At 37.7% G+C, this 21,253-nt stretch overlaps 1 protein-coding gene across 1 annotated transcript; it reads right to left on the bottom strand.

Annotated features, from left to right (window-relative positions):
• Nucleotides 1–9,908: 9,908 nt before the first annotated feature.
• Nucleotides 9,909–20,546, bottom strand: LOC149838981 (uncharacterized). Its single transcript, XM_090008353.1, has 13 exons — nt 19,844–20,546; nt 19,176–19,697; nt 18,903–18,989; nt 18,739–18,809; nt 17,615–17,691; nt 17,342–17,483; nt 17,080–17,241; nt 16,648–16,936; nt 14,773–15,047; nt 10,527–10,637; nt 10,386–10,442; nt 10,080–10,145; nt 9,909–9,971 (listed from the first exon to the last, which is right to left on the bottom strand). The coding sequence occupies exons 1-13, from the start codon at nt 20,544–20,546 to the stop codon at nt 9,909–9,911; spliced, it is 2,625 nt and encodes an 874-aa protein (XP_089864479.1).
• Nucleotides 20,547–21,253: the final 707 nt, after the last annotated feature.

Here is a 21,253-nt window from a genome sequence, read left to right as displayed (position 1 = left end):
AACATTTCATGGTAAAAAATTTAGGAACAATTTTGATGCATGAGTGGATGTGGTGCACGATAATCCATATATGAATTTGATATTTGATGCTGCAGGACCAGAACTAGGTTCTGCTATGAGTCCTAGTGATGTACCAACTCGGGTAGAGGAAGAAACAACAAACAATGTAGTTAGTAGATTTTATGATTTACTTAGAGATGCTGATAAAACACTTTAGAATGGTTGCGAAAGTTACACTATCTTGTCTGCAGTTCTTCAACTACTGAATCTGAAGTCCGACTTTAATTTAAGTCAATCATGTTTTGACCGTCTATACTCTATTGTAAAGAGTATATTGCCCAAAGATGAAAAATTGTCATAAAATTTCTATCATGCGAAGGTTATGGTTAACACTTTAGGTATGAGGTATCAAAAGATAGAAGTTTGTCCAAATTACTGCATGTTGTATTTCAAAGATCAGGAAAATAGCAGATCATGCCCGTCATGTGGGCATCCTCGGTTTAAGCCAAAGACAAGAGGCAATGATAGCACGAGGTCAAAAGAAGTGACATACAAGTCGCTCCGCTACTTTCCTCTCACCCCTAGATTGCAATGATTGTATATGTCTTCGAGGATAATTAAACATGTGAGATGGCATGCAAATAAAGTTCGACATGATGAAGACAAGATCACACATCCTATTGACGTGGAAGCTTGGAAGCACTTTGATCGTACTCATCAAACCTTCGCAATAGAAGTGAGAAATGTTAGGCTCTGTTTATGTACAAATGGATTTAATCTATTTGGGGGTAGATCAACTCCATACTCGTGTTGGCCAGTATTTGTCACCCCATACAAAATTCCTCCAAGCTTGTGTATGAAGCGTCAAAATCTTTTCTTGTCTCTATTGATCCCTGGTCCGACCTCTCCGGGCCAAAATCTTGATGTATATTTAAGGTCATTGATTGCTGAACTGAAAATATTGTGGGATGACAGTATTCTCACGTACGATACCTACAAAAAATAAAACTTTAATATGAAAGTTGTTGTTCTATGGACAATCAGTGACTTTCCTGCATATTGTATGTTATCTAGTTGGAGCACACATGGGAGGTTGGCATGCCCGTACTGCATGGAGGATACAAAATCTTTTAGATTAAAGTATGGAAGGAAGTCGTGCTGGTTTGATTATCACTGTCGATTTTTACCCAGCGACCAACCGTTCCAATGATAAAAGAATGTGTTTCGAGCAGACACAACTGAAATGGAAGGTCCACTTACAAGGTTGTCTAACATAGAGATTTTAAGAAGATTGTGATACTTTTTATATGGACTGACAGATGTTTGTAGCCTGATGTCCTTCCTTGGATTTGAGAAGGATCACAATTGAAAAAAAAAACTATATTTTGGGAACTACCATATTGGCCAACCTTATTGATATGACATAGTTTGGATGTGATGCATGTGGAGAAAAATATGTTTGATAATGTGTTCAATACGGTAATGAATGTCAAAGAGAAAATGAAAGATAATCCGAAGGCCCATATGGATTTAAAAGTAATATATAAAAAACCAGAATTGGAATTCAAAGAGTACAATAGCAAAGTATTGAAACCAAAGGCAAGGTACGTGCTTAGACCAGATCAAATAAAGCAGGTATGTCAATGGTTGAGACAATTGAGATTTTCAGATGGATACGTCTCTAACATTACTCAGGCTGTGAAGATAGATGAGGGACAATTATATGGGTGGAAGAGCCATGATTGTCATGTCATTATGCAACGGTTGATACCCCTAGCATTCCATGATATATTGAACAAACCTATATGGGGGGTATTATCCGACTTGAGTAGATTTTTTAGAACATTATGCACATCGGAAGTCGTAGTATCTGAGGTAAAGAATCTTGAGGATTCTATCGTCACTACTATTTGTTAGCTAGAGAAGATATTTTTGCCAACATTTTTTGATGTTATAGAACTTGTGATCATACATTTGCCATATGAACTAAAGGTTGGTGGTCCTGTGCAATATCGGTGGATGTACCCATTTGAAAGGTATATATTTTTTTATATTTTTCTCTTCAATGCTATTGAGAAATTTATTGTAATCCGAGATGTATATTGTTGACAGATGCATGTTTGACCTAAAAAAAAAGGTTTGAAATAAAGCAAGAGTAGATGACTTTATTTGTGAGGCGTACACTTTAGAAGATATTTCAAAATTTTCATCTATGTACTTTGAACCTCACATTTCAACACGTTATACATGCCCACCTCGTAATGATGATGGAGAACAATTTACTGTAGCTGACAAACTGTAGATATTTCAAACACTTGGGTATGCCTTTGGCAGTTGTCGGTCAAGACTCTTGGAAGATCGAGAGTAAGACGCAACACAAATCTATATCCTTTTTAATTGCTCAGTGATCGGCCCATACGTCAAGTAAGTATACTTAATATGTAACACTAAGTTCTATACGTGCGTACATAGTTCGGTAATATAAGTATTTGTTAAGTGTAAACAATTTGATCTGGAGTTACGAAGAGAACTTTCACATCTCATTGATGCAGAAGTACAGAAAGAACGTGAAAATAAGTTTGTGGCATGATTGAAAGAGTTGGTAAGAATGAAAACATACATTCTTTCCGTGTAAACAACAATAAGTTACTTAATTGGTCGTGATCACAGTCATTGTTTATGCTTGTAGAAAATAACTTGAATGATTTGAATGTATTGAAATGTATTACAATGACTTGAATGATTTGAAGGTATTGCAATGTTTGAATGTATTGCATGAAATTATTTTTGATTTGATTATGTATCTTCGATAGGTATAAAGTTATGATTTGAATGTATTGCAATGATTTGAATGTATTGCAATATTTGAATATCTTGCATGAAGTTATTTTCGATTTGATTTTGTATCCATGAAGATATAAAGTTGTGTAACTGATCCAATTGTATTGCAAGTTAAGGATAAGTTATCCATGATTAGCAAGTGATGTCATATCTTATGTTTTAATGTATTGCAATATTTGATGTGAATGATTTGAATGTATTAAAATGTATTGCAATGATTTGAATGTATTGAAATATATTGCAATATTTGATGTGAATGATTTGAATGTACTGAAATATATTGCAATGATTTGAATGTATTGCATGACACTTTTTATTTGTTAGAATATGGTTCGTGGAGGTCACAGTGGTCAAGCACTTAGTGGTAGCCAGTCTCAATCTTCATCTTCACGGGTTGCTTCGATAGGTATATCATTTAACTATTTGTATACTTGATTAGTTTAAATACGCATTGTGTAAATTTCTAACTCATTTTTTTATAGATGATGTTTCCCCTGCACATGACCCACCTACACCAGCAATTCATATACGTCTCGAGACAACACCAGATGCAGGGTCTTCTTAGTCTGACACACGATGATTCATTCAAATAATGTATATCGATAATCGACCGTAAGTATTTCATGTTCACTTATCATATACTTATCTTATAAATATTATATATTGATAGTTAATGTGTACTAATTCATGTGCAGCACGTGGTTCTAGCCACAAGAAGTAATATGAGAGATTAAGCATTCACTAGTTCAACATCTACCAAGACCGATCGCTCAATGAAAAGAGTACCCGAAGGAGATGTTGGACATATTGTGGTCCTCATTCATGGTATACAATCGTTTCTCATAGTTAATGTGTTTTATATTTAATTTTTTATTATAGTCATGTTTACTAACTTTCTGAAATTATTTGTAGGCTTTGAATCGCTTTGCGACTACGATGGAGGAGCAGAACGGGAGGAAGGTGTGGCAGAAGGTAGCTGTCAGTCAATTTGCAGACATGTGCACAATATGAAGACTGCAGCATGAAAAGCATCTGGCGAGTTAGATGATCTACTGCAGTGGAAGAGCCATGACCCTCCTACTATTAAGTCAGATGTTTGGGATGCAATGTGCGACAAGTGGGCGGGGCATGAATTTTGAAACCGCTCAGCGAAGGTTGCACAAAATCGAACGAAGATGCCTGATGCCCATCTACACACAGGTGGATCTAAGACTTTTGGGAGCCACCTGAAGAAAATTGCAACTCATCAATATATATTGTCAAATTTATAAGTTTTATTGCATACCTGTTAAATAATTTTTTTATCATTTAACTTCGCAGGAAGCAGAAAAAGAAGGCATTGTGCCATATAAGGTTGTGTTTGTTGAAACACATAAACGTAAGACCACAAGAGAGTTCATATCAGAGAAGGTGAGAACGACAATGGTATGTATTTATTGTATTAATAAACATTGCAATATACAAGTTATCATAAATATTATAATTCTTAATTATTAATCCACATTATAATCATTACTTTGTAGGAGTCATACGAACAACAGATGGTAGGGCGATATGGCGATGACTCCACTCATCATTCGATTTTTGATCATGCAACATGGGTGACTGCAACAGGTGAACCCAAAAAGGGTCGTGTGTTTGGGTTTGGGAGTAATATGAATACCTCACCAGTCATTGCCTCCTCTAGTCACGGCTCTCAGAGTTCTTCTGCCAGCATCAACTCCAAGCATCCAAATGAATAGCCTAATTCTTAGGATGGTGTTTGTCAGCTTGTTAAGGACACAATGCATGACTATTTATATGAAGTAATTTTCGACGTTGTCCGTAATGAGTTGTGCTGCTTTTTTCATGACAGGGGAACTTTGTCTGCAGGTGCCTGTCAGGTATGAAAGTTTCATGTCATTTGTTTTATGTCGTTAGATTTTAAGCCAGTATATGCATGATTTTATCACATATGAGCATGATTTCATCACTATGAAAGTTTTTGCCTGCCTTATAACATATATATGCATGATTTCATCACTATTAAAGATTTTTGACTACATTAGAACACATATATGCATGATTGAATCACTATGAGAGTTTTTTGACAACCTTAAAACACATATTTGCATGATTGAATCATTATGAATTTTTTTTGTCAGCCTTAGAAAACATCTGAATTCTGTTAATATCTTTCACTTTATTGCTAGCTAGACTATGTGTAATTCACTCATGTTACTTTGATTGCCTTAGCTTAGGTGTATTGCATATAATTTATTTTATTATATTTTGTTTATCAATACTAACCTTTCTTTTCTCTTGTAGGAATGGAGATAATCAGCGTAGAGGAGATGAAGGGGCAGATCGAGACAATGAAGAAGATGACGTACATAATCTTGGCGATGATTAGATTTATGTGTTGAATTTGTTGTACCTTCTTGTTGTTTCAAAAGAAACTCTTTATAAATGTTCACTTGTAAATAATTCGAACTTGGCGGGGATTATAGTGGATCGATAAATTGTTTGCAGTTGCTCTGTATATGTATTTTTTATGTGTACTTTGTTTTTTATTCACAGGATGTATAAATTGTATCACGAGATTTTTTTTCTCGATATTTATATTTTAAACAACTTTTTTATTTATTTTTTTTATTTTGGCAATGAATTAGCGACGGATTTTATCTATCGCTAATTGGTATCGACCTCTAATTTAGCGATGAATCAAAGACAGATATTTAACCATGCAAAACTGACTCGGCTAATGTTGTGCGATGAATTTTAATTTGTCGTAATTCTGTTGCTACAATAGCCATAGATTCATATCTGTTGCAAACCCAAATCTCTGCAGATTAACGATGACCTTGCGACGAATCATAACATTTGCTACTTTATCATAATTTAGCGATAGAAGTAGTGATATATATGTTTCGTCGCTAATTAGCGACTAGAAATTTGTGATGAAAGTTAGCCGTCGCTAAACTCTATAACGAGAGATTGACGATTGATTGCGGCCATCGCTAATCCACAGATTTCTTGTAGAGCAATGCCTTAGTCAACATATCTAAAGTATTATCATCAGTGTGAACTTTCTCAAGATGTAACAATTTATCATTCAAGACATCACAAATTGAATGGTATCTAACATCAATATGTTTCGATTTTGAATGAAATGAGGACTTCTTGCTCAAGTGGATCGCACTCTGACTATCACAATAAAGATCATACCTTTCCTGTTTTAATCCTAACTCTTGTAAAAATTTCTTCAACAATAGTAATTCCTTGCTTGCTTTTGTGATGACAATGAACTCAGCTTCTGTAGTAGAGAGAGCTACACATTTCTGTAATCTTGATTACCATGCAACTGCTCCTCCTGCAAAAGTAATCAAATATCAAGAAGTAGATTTTCTACTATCGACATCACCAGCCATATCAGAATTTGTGAACCCATCAAGAACAGACTCACCTTTTCCAAAACACAAACTCATCTTTGAAGTGCCCTGAAGATACCTCAAAATCCATTTCATTGCTGCCCAGTGTTCTTTCCCCGAATTTGACAAAAATCGACTAACAACCCCAACTGCATGAGCAATATCTGGTCGAGTATAAACCATGGAATACATCAAAGAACCAACTGCCGAAGCATAGGAAATTTTTTGCATCTCATTTTCTTCTTCATCACTTGTAGGACATTGTCTTGAGCTAAGTTTGAAATGGCCTGCAAGTGGACAATTAACAAGCTTTGCTTTATCCATATTGAACCTCTCAAGAACCTTTTTAATATAATTATCTTGTGATAACCAGATTAGCACATGTGATCTGTCACGAACAATTCTTATCCCAAGAATTTGTCTTGCAGGACCTAAGTCCTTCATGGCAAAGGACTTACTCAGTTATAACTTCAACTTATTAATCTTGCTTATGTCTTAGCCCACAATTAGCATATCATCAACATAAAGCAAAAAAATAGTAAAATTGTCAACTAAAAATTTCTTCACAAACACACAATGATCTGTGGTGGTTCTTGAATACCCATGCTTAGTCATGAAAGAATCAATTTTTTTGTACCATTGTCTTGGTGCTTGTTTCAATCTATACAAGCTCTTCTTCAGTTTCCAAACCAACTGATCTTTACCCTTGTCAATGAAACCCTCAGGTTACTCTATATAAATTTCTTCTTCAAAGTCACCATGCAAAAATGCGGTCTTCACATCAAGCTGTTCAACTTCTAAATTTATACTTCCAGCTATACCAAGTACAGTTTGAATGGAAGATATCTTCACAACTGGTGAGAAGATCTCATCAAAATTAATTCTCTTCTTATGACCAAAACCTTTCACAACAAGCCATGCCTTGAATCTAGGTTGAGAGTTGTTCCCAGCATTCTTTTGCCTGAAGACCCATTTGTTTTTCAAAATCTTATTGCCTTTAGGTGGTTTCATCAAATCATATGTGTGATTCTCATGCAATGACTTCATTTCCTCTTTCACTGCCTTAAACCACTCGGTTTTATTTTCATGCTTCAAAACTTCTTGATAAGTCTCTGACTCTCCTTGATCTGTTATCATCACATACTCATGTGAAGAGTATTTTCTAGACGGTTGTTTCTCTCAGGTAGATCTCCTTAACGGTGACTGTAGAGGTGGCTCTTGGGGTGACTGCTCTCCCTTAATCTCTGACTCAACATTTCCTTCCTCTACATTATCATGAAATACTTGCATCTCCTTAATGACATACTGAACAACAGGTGAATCAAGAGAATCTAAGTCAATAAGATCTCCAGTGCTAGACTCAATTGTCTCAAGCTTGTCAATGTCTTCAATAGTCTGATCTTCTAAGAAAATAACATCTCGGCTTCTGACAACCTTTTTATCAATTGGATCATACAATCTGTAGCCAAATTCTTCATGCCCATAGCCAAGAAATATGTACTGATTTGCTTTAGGATCAATCTTGGACCTCTCATCCTTTGGAATATGAACAAAAGCTCTACAGTCGAATACTCTCAAGTGATCATAGGAGACTTCCTTCCCTATCCAAACTTTCTCTGAAACATCGTCATTCAATAAAATAGAAGGAGACAAATTGATAAGATCAACTGTTGTCCTTATTGCCTCACCCCAAAAAGATCTTGGCAATTTGGAATGTGACAACAAACATCTAACTTTCTCAAGAATGGTACGATTCATTCTCTCTGCAACCCCATTCTGTTGAGGTATCTTTTTGACTGTCTTTTCATGCCTAACGCCATGATTGGTGCAATACTGATCAAATATCCCAATGTATTCACCATCATTATCCAAGCGAACACATTTAAACTGTCTACCAATTTCTTTTTCAACCATGGCTTGAAAATGCTTAAATACATGTAGAACTCGATCTTTAGTTTTTAGTGTATAAACCCAAACTGTTTTAGAGTGATCATCAATAAAAGTAACAAAATATAGTGCACCACCAAGTGTCTTAACCTTTAAAGGACCACATACATCAAAATGTACCAAATCTAGAACATGAGATTTTCTAGATGCAATGTTTCTACGGAATGATACTTTATTTTGTTTACCATGAAGGCAATGAACACATATTTTCAAAGATGTACCTTTTATCCCCGCTAAAAGCTCTTTCTTAAACAAAACTTGCAGGCCTTTCTCACTCATATGCTCGAGCCTTATATGTCATAGATCGGTGAATGAGTCATTCTCCACAGCATTCACAACACCCTTGCAAATCTTTGCTTGCATAATGTAAAGAGAACAAGTCTTCTTTCCTTTTGCTAACACCAGAGAATCTTTGGATAGCTTCCACCTTTCATCACTGAAATTGTTGTTGTAGCATTCATCATCCAACTTTCCAGCAGCGATTAAATTTAGTCGAATATCCAGTACATGCCTCACATCTTTAAGCAACAATTTGCATCCAATATTTGTTTCCAAGCAAATGTCACCTATATCGATAATTTTTGACACATCTTCATTTCTCATGATTCAAATATTCCCGAAATCACCTTACGAGTAAGAAGTAAAAAAATCAGCCTGCGAGATAACATGAAATGAAGCTCCAGAATCAATTACCCAATTTGTCTCTTGTCCAATCAAATTAATGCTAGCATCATCACAGATAATCATGAGTTCACTATCTGTGACTGCAGTTGTATTATTTTACTTTTCCTCTGGATTTTTCTCTTTGTTCTGCTCTTTGAACTTGAGTTTTCTGCACTCCCGTTTTATATGCCCTTGTGATAGTAATAACACTCGACATCTTTCTTTGAACTTAAGTTTGAACGACCTCTAGATTTGTCACGATTGTGCGGAGCCCTACTCTTACTCCGACCTCTCCCCCAATTTTCCATCACAAGAGCCTCGAAGTGAGGATCTGATGATTTTCTCCTTGTCTCTTCATTTAACAGATTGTTGGTAACTTGGCTCATAGTTATCATTCCATCAGGTGCAGAGTTACTAACAGTGACCACTAAAGTTTCCTAACTTTCAGGAAGTGAACTAAGAAGTAACAAAGCTTGCAACTCATCATTAAAGGTAATTTTCATGGTGGCCAACTAATTCACAATGCTCTTAATCTCATTCAAATATTCTGCAATAGAAGTGGCCTCTTTAAATTTGATATTCACAAGCTTTCGAAATAGGAAAGCTTTGTTTACTGTCATTTTTCTATCATAAAGACTCTGTAATTTGGTCAAAATACCATGTGCTGAATTTTCAGTAGAGATATGATGAAAAACACTATCATCAATTCATTGCCGAATGAAACCAACAGCTTTTTGGTCTAGCTTTTTCCACTCGTCATCTTTCATTTCTTCTGGTTTGCTGCTATCACACTCTATGGGTTCATCCAAATCTTTACAAACCAAAAGATCTTCTATTTTTGTTTTTCAAGTCATCCAATTTGTGCCACTCAAACTAATCATACACCCAATGTTGTTTTCTATAATTTTTATACATAAAATACAATGAATTGGAACTGGATTAGCCCGACTCTGATACCAAATGTTGAGAAACAAACATTTTCTCCCAAGTGTAAATCAGTAGAAGCAATATAAATATAACAACACAAATAGAAGAAACACACAAGATTTATGTGGTTCCCTCAAACTGAGGTACATCCACGGCGATCGATAGGTCAGCACCTTCCACTATCTTCAAACAGAGTTTACAAAGTGGCCAAAAAGTATAAGCCTTACAAACACACAAAGGTGTAACGAAAAATAAGAGGAAAGACCTCACCGAATGTTCTGAAGAACAAACCTCACGAAGCAGCCCAAAAGAAGGGAAGAAGCTCTCCTTGCTAGCAGAACCACACATACTGCTCTCCTACAGAAAAAAAGAAAGGCATTCTGATGTTGTTGTTCACACACACAGCTGTTACCGCACACTGCAGTTCATGCTAAAAGGCACTCACACTCTCTACTACCTGCTAAGAAAAGCACTTTGTTGCTCCTGTGCTAAAAAAGCACGCACACTGCCCTCCTTGTACAACCCACTCTCCTCTCTTCAGAAGAGGTGAGAATAGCAATTAATGAAAAGGGGGGGAATACAAACAGCCATAGAGACCTCCAAGGTCGTACTAGGGAAATCCTCCAAAATAAAGATATTTTGTTGTACCAATGACTGTCATAAATTGACAATCAACAGAAGCTATATTCAGCATATGGATGAGTCCCACAAAGGAGGGAAACCCAACACAACTCCCACTTGTAGTTTAGCACAAGGTGATGGATGAACACTGCCATCTCCAACTTTGCTAGCTCCGATCTTGCACACAACCTTGGACCACCTCTGAATGGCATCAAGGTCATCCCCTCCCTGCAATTCACAGCCCAACAAATGCATTTCTTTTCTTTTTTAGTTATTCAATGAATAAATCATTTAAATAAACAATTTTCTCCATTCCCTAAAGCTTCTCAGTGTTAAGTTAAAAATGTAGGTGTCCAATGAGATATATATTTTGGAGAGTACCTGGTAGCTACCTACCACTTTTGTAGCCTACCACAAACCTATCAAGTTTTTAAAGGTTTTTTCTATTTTTTTAAATCTGATTGTACAGCCAAATTATGACAAGCAGGTAAGTTTTTATAAAGTTTAAAAATCAATGATTTAAAATTTTTGTAGCCTACCACTTTTGTAGCCTACCACCAACCTATCAAGTTTTTAAAGGGTTTTTCTATTTTTTTAAAATCTGACTGTACAACCAAATTATGACAAGCAGACAAGTTTTTATAAAGTTTAAAAATCAATGATTTAAAATTTTTATAAATATTGAAGACTTAAAAAAAGTTATTACTGGGTCAGATTTGCAAAAAAAAAAAAACCAAAAACACCAGTTCGCTTATGATAAGCTAGCGGTGAACTAGAAAAGTAGTAAGCAGCTACCACTTTTCCTTAGGTCCCACTATCTTAACTGAGGGATCCCGGGGAATCATCCCAGTGGAATTGGACCCAGGACCCCTCACATATGATAATTCCCCAGCTTGCCAAAAAAAATTAGATGTACAATTTAAAAATTTGTAACTAATTGTAAGGCAAGGCAATTCAATCATTTGAAATTGGGTGACCTTTTCAAAAAATATGTTGAACATTATTTTATGAAAAAGAAAAGCACGTACAATTAAAGTGCATAATAAAATGAATGAAAAGGGAAAAGAAAAATAATCCCGCAAAAGTTTGACCCGAAAATATGCAAGCAAATAATCCTGAGGAAGTCCTATTTTTTTAATCATTGTTCTGATTTTGAACATTTGGGGGATGTGGAGGCCTATATTGACGGACGTATATGAGGACATCGATGGCAGTGAACGTGAGAAATTAAACTTAGTCTGAATTTGAAGGGGAGACAAACAAGTGAGGGTGGGTCACTTCCACGTGGAGCACCGTCCTTTCTCATGCAAGAGCAAAACTTGTTATCTGAACCCTCAGCCATATTGTCAAGAGAGGCTGGTAATGCCTTGTACGTGTATGGACACACGATCTACAGTGTGCCGAGGCACTTACACGAGTGTACATGAGGAAGACTAGCTAGCTACGAGGCAACGACATTTCGTGAGAGAGAGAGAGAGACATCTCCTCACCTGACTGACCTGCCATCTCTAGGGATTGAACTGTTGTGGGTTGTCATAAATGGAAGGGTCCATACAAATCTTGTATGTTGATTCATTATAGTTTAGAAATTAAAATTCATGAAAGTTTAGTCTAAAACTTGAAAATTTTAAAGAATAGTCTATTAAATAATAAAAATAACTTGTATTACATGATTTTTAATTTTATATTAAAAATAAATTTTAATGGAAGGATTTTTGGAGGTTGTGTCAAATATACTCAACTAACATTAGTAAAAATATCAAAATTTATTTCATTTTATGTAATGCATAGCTGATGTTTCTTTAAAAAGGCTGAACTAGATATAGGACTATTCTATGAACAAAAAATAGTTAGTGGTTCTAGAATTTTTATTCTCTAATCTGGAATGAGTTTGGATCTAGGTTTTTCTATAGATAGCTAACATATGCGAATCTACAGTAAAAATCTTAGAACTAAAATTATTTTATATGAGTTATGACAAAATTTCTACTGACTCAGAAAATTATGTCATAACAGCTTTGAATTGGAAACTTGAGATTTCGTACATGTCATGGTTTCATAAGTGAACTAGTTGAACATGATTTGGTTCCAGAGGTGAATCGGACGAGTACTCGACCTGTTGGTATACCGTATATGGGCCTATTGGGGTTGTATAGTTATGCCTTCACTTATGAGCATGTTTTGATTACTATGCTGTAATTTTTATAAAATGCTAAAATAGACTGCATGATATGTTAATGAGCTTGCATGATGTTATGATGTGCTTGCATGATGTTATAGTATGCAACATGATGTCATGAAATGCTTATATGCAGCATGACATAAAATATGTGAAGCATAATAATATGCTTATGTACACTTAATGCATGATTGAATGAATGTTGTAATGTATACATGAGGTGACTTACGTGTTGATGCTAAGCTTGAATTATTACATGTGTAAGAAATTATTCTTTGTTCTATCTGATAATGGAAATACGTGTATAAATTGCATTTATGTTAATCTGGTTGGAATGGATTAACTATTGAATGAGGCATAATTAAACTTATGCATGCTTGTACTCGAAAGGTAGCTATGTTTGTGCCTAAAAGGTAGCTATGCCTGTACTCGAATTAGAGGCTATTAACCCTATGAGTGGTTAACTGTGATTAGGCATGGTTGACAAGAGAATTAACTAAATAAAATAAAATATGCATTAAATTTTCTTGAGGCTTACCAAGAGAGGGTAAGTGGTACTCTACGCTATGTAAGATTTTTTTATAGCACAAAAGATATCTTTTCCTCAACCATAGAAAGAGGAGACTAGGTTACTATTGCAGTAGCAGGGTGATATGTATATTCTTCGGCTAAACGAATACTGATATATCAGGTTGGAGGATTGAGGACTCTCTCTCGACAAAGGTTGCCCCATACCCCAAGACCTGAGACGATGTACAAGGCCATGATAATAAGTTACAAATTATTTAAAAGTGCCCCTACATTATTGTCTTTTGATCCAGTAAGAACTGTGTAGTACCCAAAGGTGTTTGCGATAGAGAAACAATCTTGTGTTGTGCATGTAGTTAAAGCATTGCATGCATAATCTAAATAAGGAAGATAATAAAAATAAGAAGCTACCCATGCATAAGAGAGTTGTTCTGGTAAGTTCATGCATTGATTAATTTTTCATGTAATTGTTGAATATTATGTGAATGATATTTTCTAAATATATCATGTGTTATTTGCTTATGTACCTTAACATCTTTAGATGCACATAAGTTAATTGTCAAAATTGTATCTAGTTTTGATTAATGCATGTTGCAGTCAAGTTATTAAATATTTGAACTTGATGATAATTTTGTCTATGCATTGTTTGTGTAGATTTTTTCATACTTAGGGACGTTGTTCTCACCCTAATAATTTTAACATTTTAAGTGAGAAGACTTGATTGGATAATTTCTTTTCAGACTTGACAACTAGATTAATTGGGCCTTGTTTTGGGATGCTATGGGGGTTTGACATTGAACTCTAAGATTGACTCATTGGCTTTGAAACTGTCTATTATGAATAATTTAATTTAATTCAGTGTGAATGATTCTTTTTAAATTTATGGAATTTTTTAGAATAGTTATTGGTTTGATATTATGCTTGTAGCATTATTGATTTCACATTTTTGCTATCTTTATATTTTCTTGATAAAGGGTTATTGTCCTTGGATGTCTTTTTCTTGAACTTTGTTCTAGAGAACTATTAAACTCTAGCATTTGCATACAAGCTAATTCTCTAAAACTTAGTTTAGTTGGAGCAATGTTATAAATAAAACCTTGCATAAAAAAAAACTCTAAAAAAATGAGTTATAAATTGGGGGCATTACATATGCCTTCTCTACAATGTTGTTCCTCATAAATAGGTTACCTTCACCAAATCTTAAGTTCAAATGTTCTCTTAAAATCTTGTTCAAGAAAAGACCAGATTATAAGTTTCTCAAGGCCTTTGGCCTACTTCCCAAACCTAAAACCTTATAAAAAAATAAACTTGATTTTAGATCCAAAGTCTACATTTTTCTAGGGTATAAAAATAACCACCATAGGTATATTTGTCTTGAACCTCAATCTCATAAAATTGTCATTTCTAGAGATGTCATTTTTTATGAAGAGAAATTTGCCTTAGGCAAACCTCAGGAAAGCTAGAGTTCACCTAGTCACACCAATGCTTCAGTTGTTGTTTTCATTGATCCCAAGCCAATGACATCGTCGGAAAATTCCCTATAGCATAAATCTTCCTCACTTATTACATGAACTAAGACTGAGTCATCGAATGTTGCATCTATTTTCTCACTTGGTATTAATCTAGTTGTCCGCGTTGGAGCTTCACCTAAAATACCTGAACCAACTCATGAGTCCCCACCTCCTTCTGTGCCTCACAGAACTCAAGATGGGACTCTAAAACCCAAAATATACCATGTGTCAAAATATTTCCTTCCCATAGCCTTGTTAAGTGATCTGTACAGATCATGAACCCTCTACCTAGAAACAAGCTGCTCAGGACCTTAGGTGGTGTCAAGCCATGAATGAGGAGTATGTTTCCCTTATCTGAAATAACACATGTTAGTTGGTTCTTCTTGATAAGAATCATAATCTTGTAGGATGCAAGTGGGTCTACAAGATAAAGAGAAGAGTTTATGGAACTCTTGAAGAGTATAAGCTTCATTTAGTTGTCAAGGGATTCTATTAAGAAGGAGTTGATTTCTTTGAAACATTCAGTCCAATGGTCAAGTCAACCACCATTCGTATTGTTTTATTTGTTGTATTAAGTGCAAGATGGGATGTTAGATAGTTTGATGTTAATGCCTTCCTTAATAGTACCTTGGAAGAAGATGTGTACATGGTTCAACACCTAGTTTTGAAGATCCAATTTTTTTTTTGCTATTTATGCAAACTTAAAAAGGCTATGTATGGATTAAAACAAGGGCCATGTGCCTAGTTTTTAGAGTTGAGACTTCTTCAATTCCAGGAGACCAAGGAGTTCTGAGAGTCCCATATCTCACTTCAGAGTTGGTGGAAGAGATAGAGACCCAACTCTACTAATGGCCCACACTTCTCCTGTGCATGAAGAGTCCTCAAAGAAAACTAGCTCTCATTATCAAAGGAGACTCTTTAATGATAAGAGTCCTGCATTAATAATCATGAAGTCTCCAGAAAGAATATCCAAAAAGAATAGTAATTGGTAAAGAGTTTGTAATTGGGGAAGGTTCTTGTTGTATTCCACGTAGAGTGGTTCTCTATGGGATGTCCCCTTTTGATTTTCCTCTCTATAAATAAAGCTTGGTTTTCATTCCTGAAACAACAAGGGAGATTGTAAGATGACCAAACGTAAATCTAAGAGATCGAACCACGTTGAAAATGTATGTGTGTGCTTGTATTGATTGTGGTTTGGCAAGTCTCGTGTTCTTTCAATGCAATCGATATACATTTGTTTGCAAGACCATCCATGACATAAAGTATATGTGATTCAAAATAAACATGTGTGTTTGGTGGCCCACCCTTGTCTAAGAAAAAGGATCCTATCCTCGATCCTAACCATCCAACTGATGCATTCAGATATGGCTCCGATTAGTTCACATTGGGTGAGTCATTCTAGCCGTTGGATTGAATGTAGAATGGAAACGAGAGACGAATATTATTTCAGGATTTTAAGCTAAAAAGTCGATCGAGACCTTTTTTTTTTTTCAAAGTTTGATTAGAAAAGATGTCCAAAACCATTTAACAGGATATATGCGCGGAAGACTGACAATGGATGAAAAGGGCAAAAAAAAGAAAAGAAGGAATATTTAGGCATTGAAGGGGTTTGCTTCACACATAATTGCACCCGCATAGTTTGGAACGGCATGAAAGCAAAAAAAAAAAAAAAGGCAGGTTATGTGATCCATATAAAATGTTCCACTAATGAAAATAAAAGAGATATAGATATAAGTAGTAATGAATGTTGTCGTTCGTCCCATAAAACGAAAAAACTTTAACATTTTAAGCCCAAAGTAGCATTCCACTGAGCAACGAAAGGGGAGAAAGGGAGGGGAAAAGAGATGAAGACAGAAAAGTGATGAAAGCACAATAGCAGCAGCCGGTTCGGTGATTGCTTCTTTGACGCCTGCAAACCAAACAGTGAAGAGAGCGAGAGAGCATAAAAAGAGGGAGCAAAGGCCACATCATCGATCGATTTTTGGTTGTGGGGGAACAACTTAAATTGATGCTTAATTACGCATGTTCCTACGGTAACCTGAGGGTTCCATCTCTCTTGAGTACCCGTCATCACTGCTAGAGCTGGAAGGTTCTAATCCATATTCGCTCGTTGGCCCACTGTATTCACTGCTTCCCAACTCGTGACCTGCCAAAGCCATCCTCCTGACCCTGCTCATATCCGAAATGTACTTGCCCGATCCATATTCAGAGCCCCCAATTGAGGTACTATGTAAGCCGCTCTTCCCGGGCTTCACCCCGTCATGATTAAGAGCCTCCAACGACATATCCCCCTCCAATGCACGAACAATCTGTTTTCGATTGCAATTAAATTAAAATAATAATAATAATAGTAAGTTTAGGACCTTGGGGAGTCTCTAGCTGGAAACGAAGAAAGTAAGTTTGACAGAATATTATTATTATTCAATTGAAGTTGCAAGGTATATATATATACCTGAGACATTCGAGGACGCCGCCTTGCTGAGTGTCGGACGCTGGCAGCAGCACAAGCAACTAAACGTGCCATTTCATGAGGGTTGAAGTTGTTCTCTAAGCGCGGATCAACCAACTCATCATAGTTTCCATCCTCTAATGCATTTTGCATAACCGGCATTGCCTGCATATATAATCAAATATCAATCAATATAGAAAGAGCACAATGGAGAGAGAGAGAGAGAGAGAGAGAGAGAGAGAGAGAGAGAGAGAGAGACTCTTACCCAATCCACCAGGCTATCCTCCTCGAATCTTGGGTCCACCGGCCGTCGCCCTGTTATTAGTTCCAGAAGCATCACACCAAATGAGAAAACGTCGGATTTCTCTGTAAGCTTGCCGCTCGATGCGTACTCTGGAGCCAAGTACCTATATATAACACACGTGCATGTTGGTTCCCAAGTAATCCTTTAAGCGAGAATCAATCAACCACTGAACAACAATCCATTAATTGTCAAACAACCAAACAAGCACAAGAAAAACAGTCAATATATACGAACCCAAAAGTCCCCATGATCCGGGTGGAAACGTGAGTGTTAGTATCTGAAGTTAACTTTGCCAACCCAAAGTCCGCTACCTGCATACAGGGTCCACCAGGTTAAACGACCATCATGCAGCATTTTGTACCCAATTAATTCATCCTCCCAATCGTTTGTATCTGCTCTTGGTTGCGTTCACTCGTTGGGTGCAAGTGAATTTTTGGACACACTTTTGCAAAACACGACCACACTTGCTGCATATCCTGTAGGGGGGGGGGGGATAGCTGTTGTCTGTGTCTGTGATGTTATGCCTACTTATCGGGGTAAGTTTTAGCGACAAAAAAACATGACTCTCTACCTGATATTCCAAAAAGTCGATCTCATGTTCTCTGAAATGATTTTATGACCCAATTTTTTTAGTGAAACTGTTAAGTTGACCATTCAGTTGGGGATATCTCATGTTATCGTGAGTTATGTGTAATAAAACTACTAAGCTACGTACCTGTATTACATGCAAAAAAACACATTTTTTCAAACCAAAGGTTAAAAACGATACTGTAACCGTGATTTTTAGCTTTAGATTTTTTGTAATTTCGGTGAAAAATTGGGTTCTGTCGTTCTGATGTCTTTACAGAACTTTTAGAATATCAGGCAAAAATGTGGGTTACTAAATGGATTTTTTCCTTTTTTACAAGGCTGATTCGGCTTACTTAAAAAAAAAAAAGCAAAAAAATATTGTTTAAAACAGTTTTAAATATTATTTTATTGTGACACGCGTCTTTTTTGGGTTAAAAGTTGGCCGATTCAGCTCCAAAGTAGAATTGGCTGATTCACCTGAAAACGATATTCAAGGCCCAATACCATATTGACAACATTGGTTTTGAGGTATTTTTTTATTTTACGATGACCACTCAGTTTCCGAAAAAGGGTCCTCTCCTCTGACATATGATGACATGAGGATCTATGCGGATCCTAACCGTCTAACTAAATACATCCGGGAGGCTAGGATTAACTGGCATCCAGGTTGAGAATGTGTAGTAATCCTAGCCATTGATTGTATGATTAGGATACAGTGTGGTATCGATCCCATCATATATCTCCCCACAGACGATGGCCACACATCTCCTGGTAAGATATCTTTTTACCTGGGCTTCGAATTTGTAGTCAAGCAAAATATTGGCAGCCTTGATATCACGGTGGATGATGCGAGGGTGGCCTACAAAGACAGTGGAGAAACATTCACAAAATGAAAAATATTTTGCAAAAAGGGAACTTACATTCTAGGCTGGCTGTCACCCAAATGACTTACAGTCTTCGTGAAGGTATGCCAAGCCTTTGGCCGACCCCAATGCGATCCTGAGTCTTGTTGGCCATTCCATGCTCGGACAATCCTTTCCTGATCGAGATCATCGTTGATTCAAACCAAATGAAAAGGAAAAGCCCAAGTTGATGTGAGATTTTCAAGATTCAAATTCTATATACAATTCAAGAAACTTTAAATTAGACTGGGGAACCAAATAAATTAAATCGAGCTAGCTAGCTGCATCCAAACTGTAGAGGAAATCATGATAAAGGGATTAACCGTGAAGGTGGTACTCGAGGGTCTTGTTGGGAACGAACTCGTAGACGAGCATGCGTTGAGGAATGCAATATCCCACCAAGGAGACGAGATGTCGGTGGTGGACTCGGCTGATAATGTCGACCTCAGCTTGGAATTCGCGTTCTCCCTGACCGCTGCCCGACTTGAGCTGCTTCACGGCTATCTCCTTGCCGTTGGGAAGGACGCCCTTGTGGACGTATCCGAACCCACCTTGGCCCAAAAGGTTAGCCTCAGAGAACCCATTGGTTGCGAGGGCCAGGTCTTCGTAGTTGAAGGTGCTCTTCGCGAAGCCAAGCGCAAGGTTGGGGGAGGGAGGAGGCAGAGGGCTAGCCCACGGTCCCGAGAAACTTGAGCTCATGTCGCTGCTGTCCCTCATCATGGGTGGTGGAGGTAGTTGTGGCGATGCCCATGGTGCACCAGGTGGCGGTGGCAGACCCCCCTTCCCCATGTGCTGCGAAGGTATGCTGCCGTTCTGCTGCCATTGCCCGCTGTTGTAGCTGTCGCCTGCAATCAAAGTCAATCTCTCAACTCATGTACTCATCTGCTGAACGTACACGTGCGATTGCAAAATGGTTGGTTCCAACTTCCAAATGAGCGAGTAGCAAATGCATAATCGTCAGCTCATGCGTTTGCTTTTAAGTTACTTTTACCTTTAGGCGGAAGCCCGGGGTTTCCATAGTATGGCAGTTGGTCGTGTCTCTTCCTCTTCTTCTTGCAGCAACAAACCAGAAGAAGCACCACCACTATGAGCGCCACCGTTCCAACGGCAGCTCCGACATAAATCGCGGTCGTGACATCGAAGTCGCTGCTTGGTGATGATGACGATGATGATGGGGCCTTGTGCGGGTGCCCTCTACTGGAATGCGTAGGAGTTGGGGTACCAGGATGTGTTCTTGACGAAGGTGGAGGGGGAGGTACTGGCGGTGAAGACAAGGCCGGAGGGGGGAAGGAAAAATTTGGTGTTGGTGGTGGTGGTGATGACAATAGTGACGATGGTGGTGAAGAGGTTTCGGAGGAAGGTGGCGGTAGAGAAGCATTGCCAGCACTCGGTGGCGGGGACGAGACAGACTGAGGAGGGGAAGGAGGAGGAAGAGTCGATGGTGGTGGTGACTTAGGCGGAGATTCAGAAGTCGGTGGTGGTGACTTAGGCGAAGATTCAGAAGTCGGTGGTGGTGACTTAGGCGAAGATTCAGAAGTCGGTGGTGGTGTCGACGAGGGGGGCGGGGACGTTGGCGGTGGGGGTGGAGTCGATGATGATGAATCGCTGGGAGCAGGAGTTGATGGTGACTCACTAGCAGGAGGTGGTGGAGATGGTTGACCCGAAGGAGGAGTCGTCACGGGGGTAGAAGCCATATCGGTCTTCTTAAACTAACTTTCCAGCAAAAGGTAAAAGCTTAAATTATTGTGCCGGAAACTGAACTTCCACCCTCACGTGACTGCCCGTCAGCGACGGGCCTTCAGTGAAACAGCACCTCCTAAACCACACACAAAGAGAGAGAAAAGAATATCATATCTTTAAATAACTGTGAACATGATCGTCGCCAGCCAACATTGAGAAGGTAAACTAATTTAGAAGAAAAAAAGAAAAGTGGAATCAGTAGCAGTAGCGCATATATCTGTATAAATTAAACCTTATGCATTGAGGGTGGGGACGAGGAATCGTCAGAGAAGGCCACCACGGAAATGGACGCAGAGCTCCATTTCTTGGTGGTCGAGGGGGGCCTCCGTTCTTCTTTTTTGCCCATCTGCCAATATTGCCGGTGCTACTTTTAATCGGAAGGTAGATGCGTTTAGTGAGTAGTTGCTAAACCTGTTTCCTGGGAAAGGAGCACCCCCAAAAGGCTGAATTTTCTCCTTCAATTCTGTCCACCAGATCGATTGGTTACTCGTTTTTTTTTATCTAATATTGGGAGAGTTGTTTCCGTGGTCTTAGCCCACCCGTACATACGTAGGAATGATCTCTGGCACCTTCCTCCTGGGGAACCAGGGAGAGGATGGTTTCAACTTTCAATTCAAGCACCGGCCAATGTTCAGCCAGCCTGTATCTCTTGAATCTCTTC

The sequence above is a fragment of the Nuphar pumila genome, chromosome 5, assembly GCF_984573655.1.
Source record: "Nuphar pumila chromosome 5, dmNupPumi1.hap1.1, whole genome shotgun sequence".
Taxonomy (NCBI): domain Eukaryota; kingdom Viridiplantae; phylum Streptophyta; class Magnoliopsida; order Nymphaeales; family Nymphaeaceae; genus Nuphar; species Nuphar pumila.
Note: the sequence above shows the minus strand (reverse complement) of the source record. Positions and strands in the feature narration are given on the sequence as shown.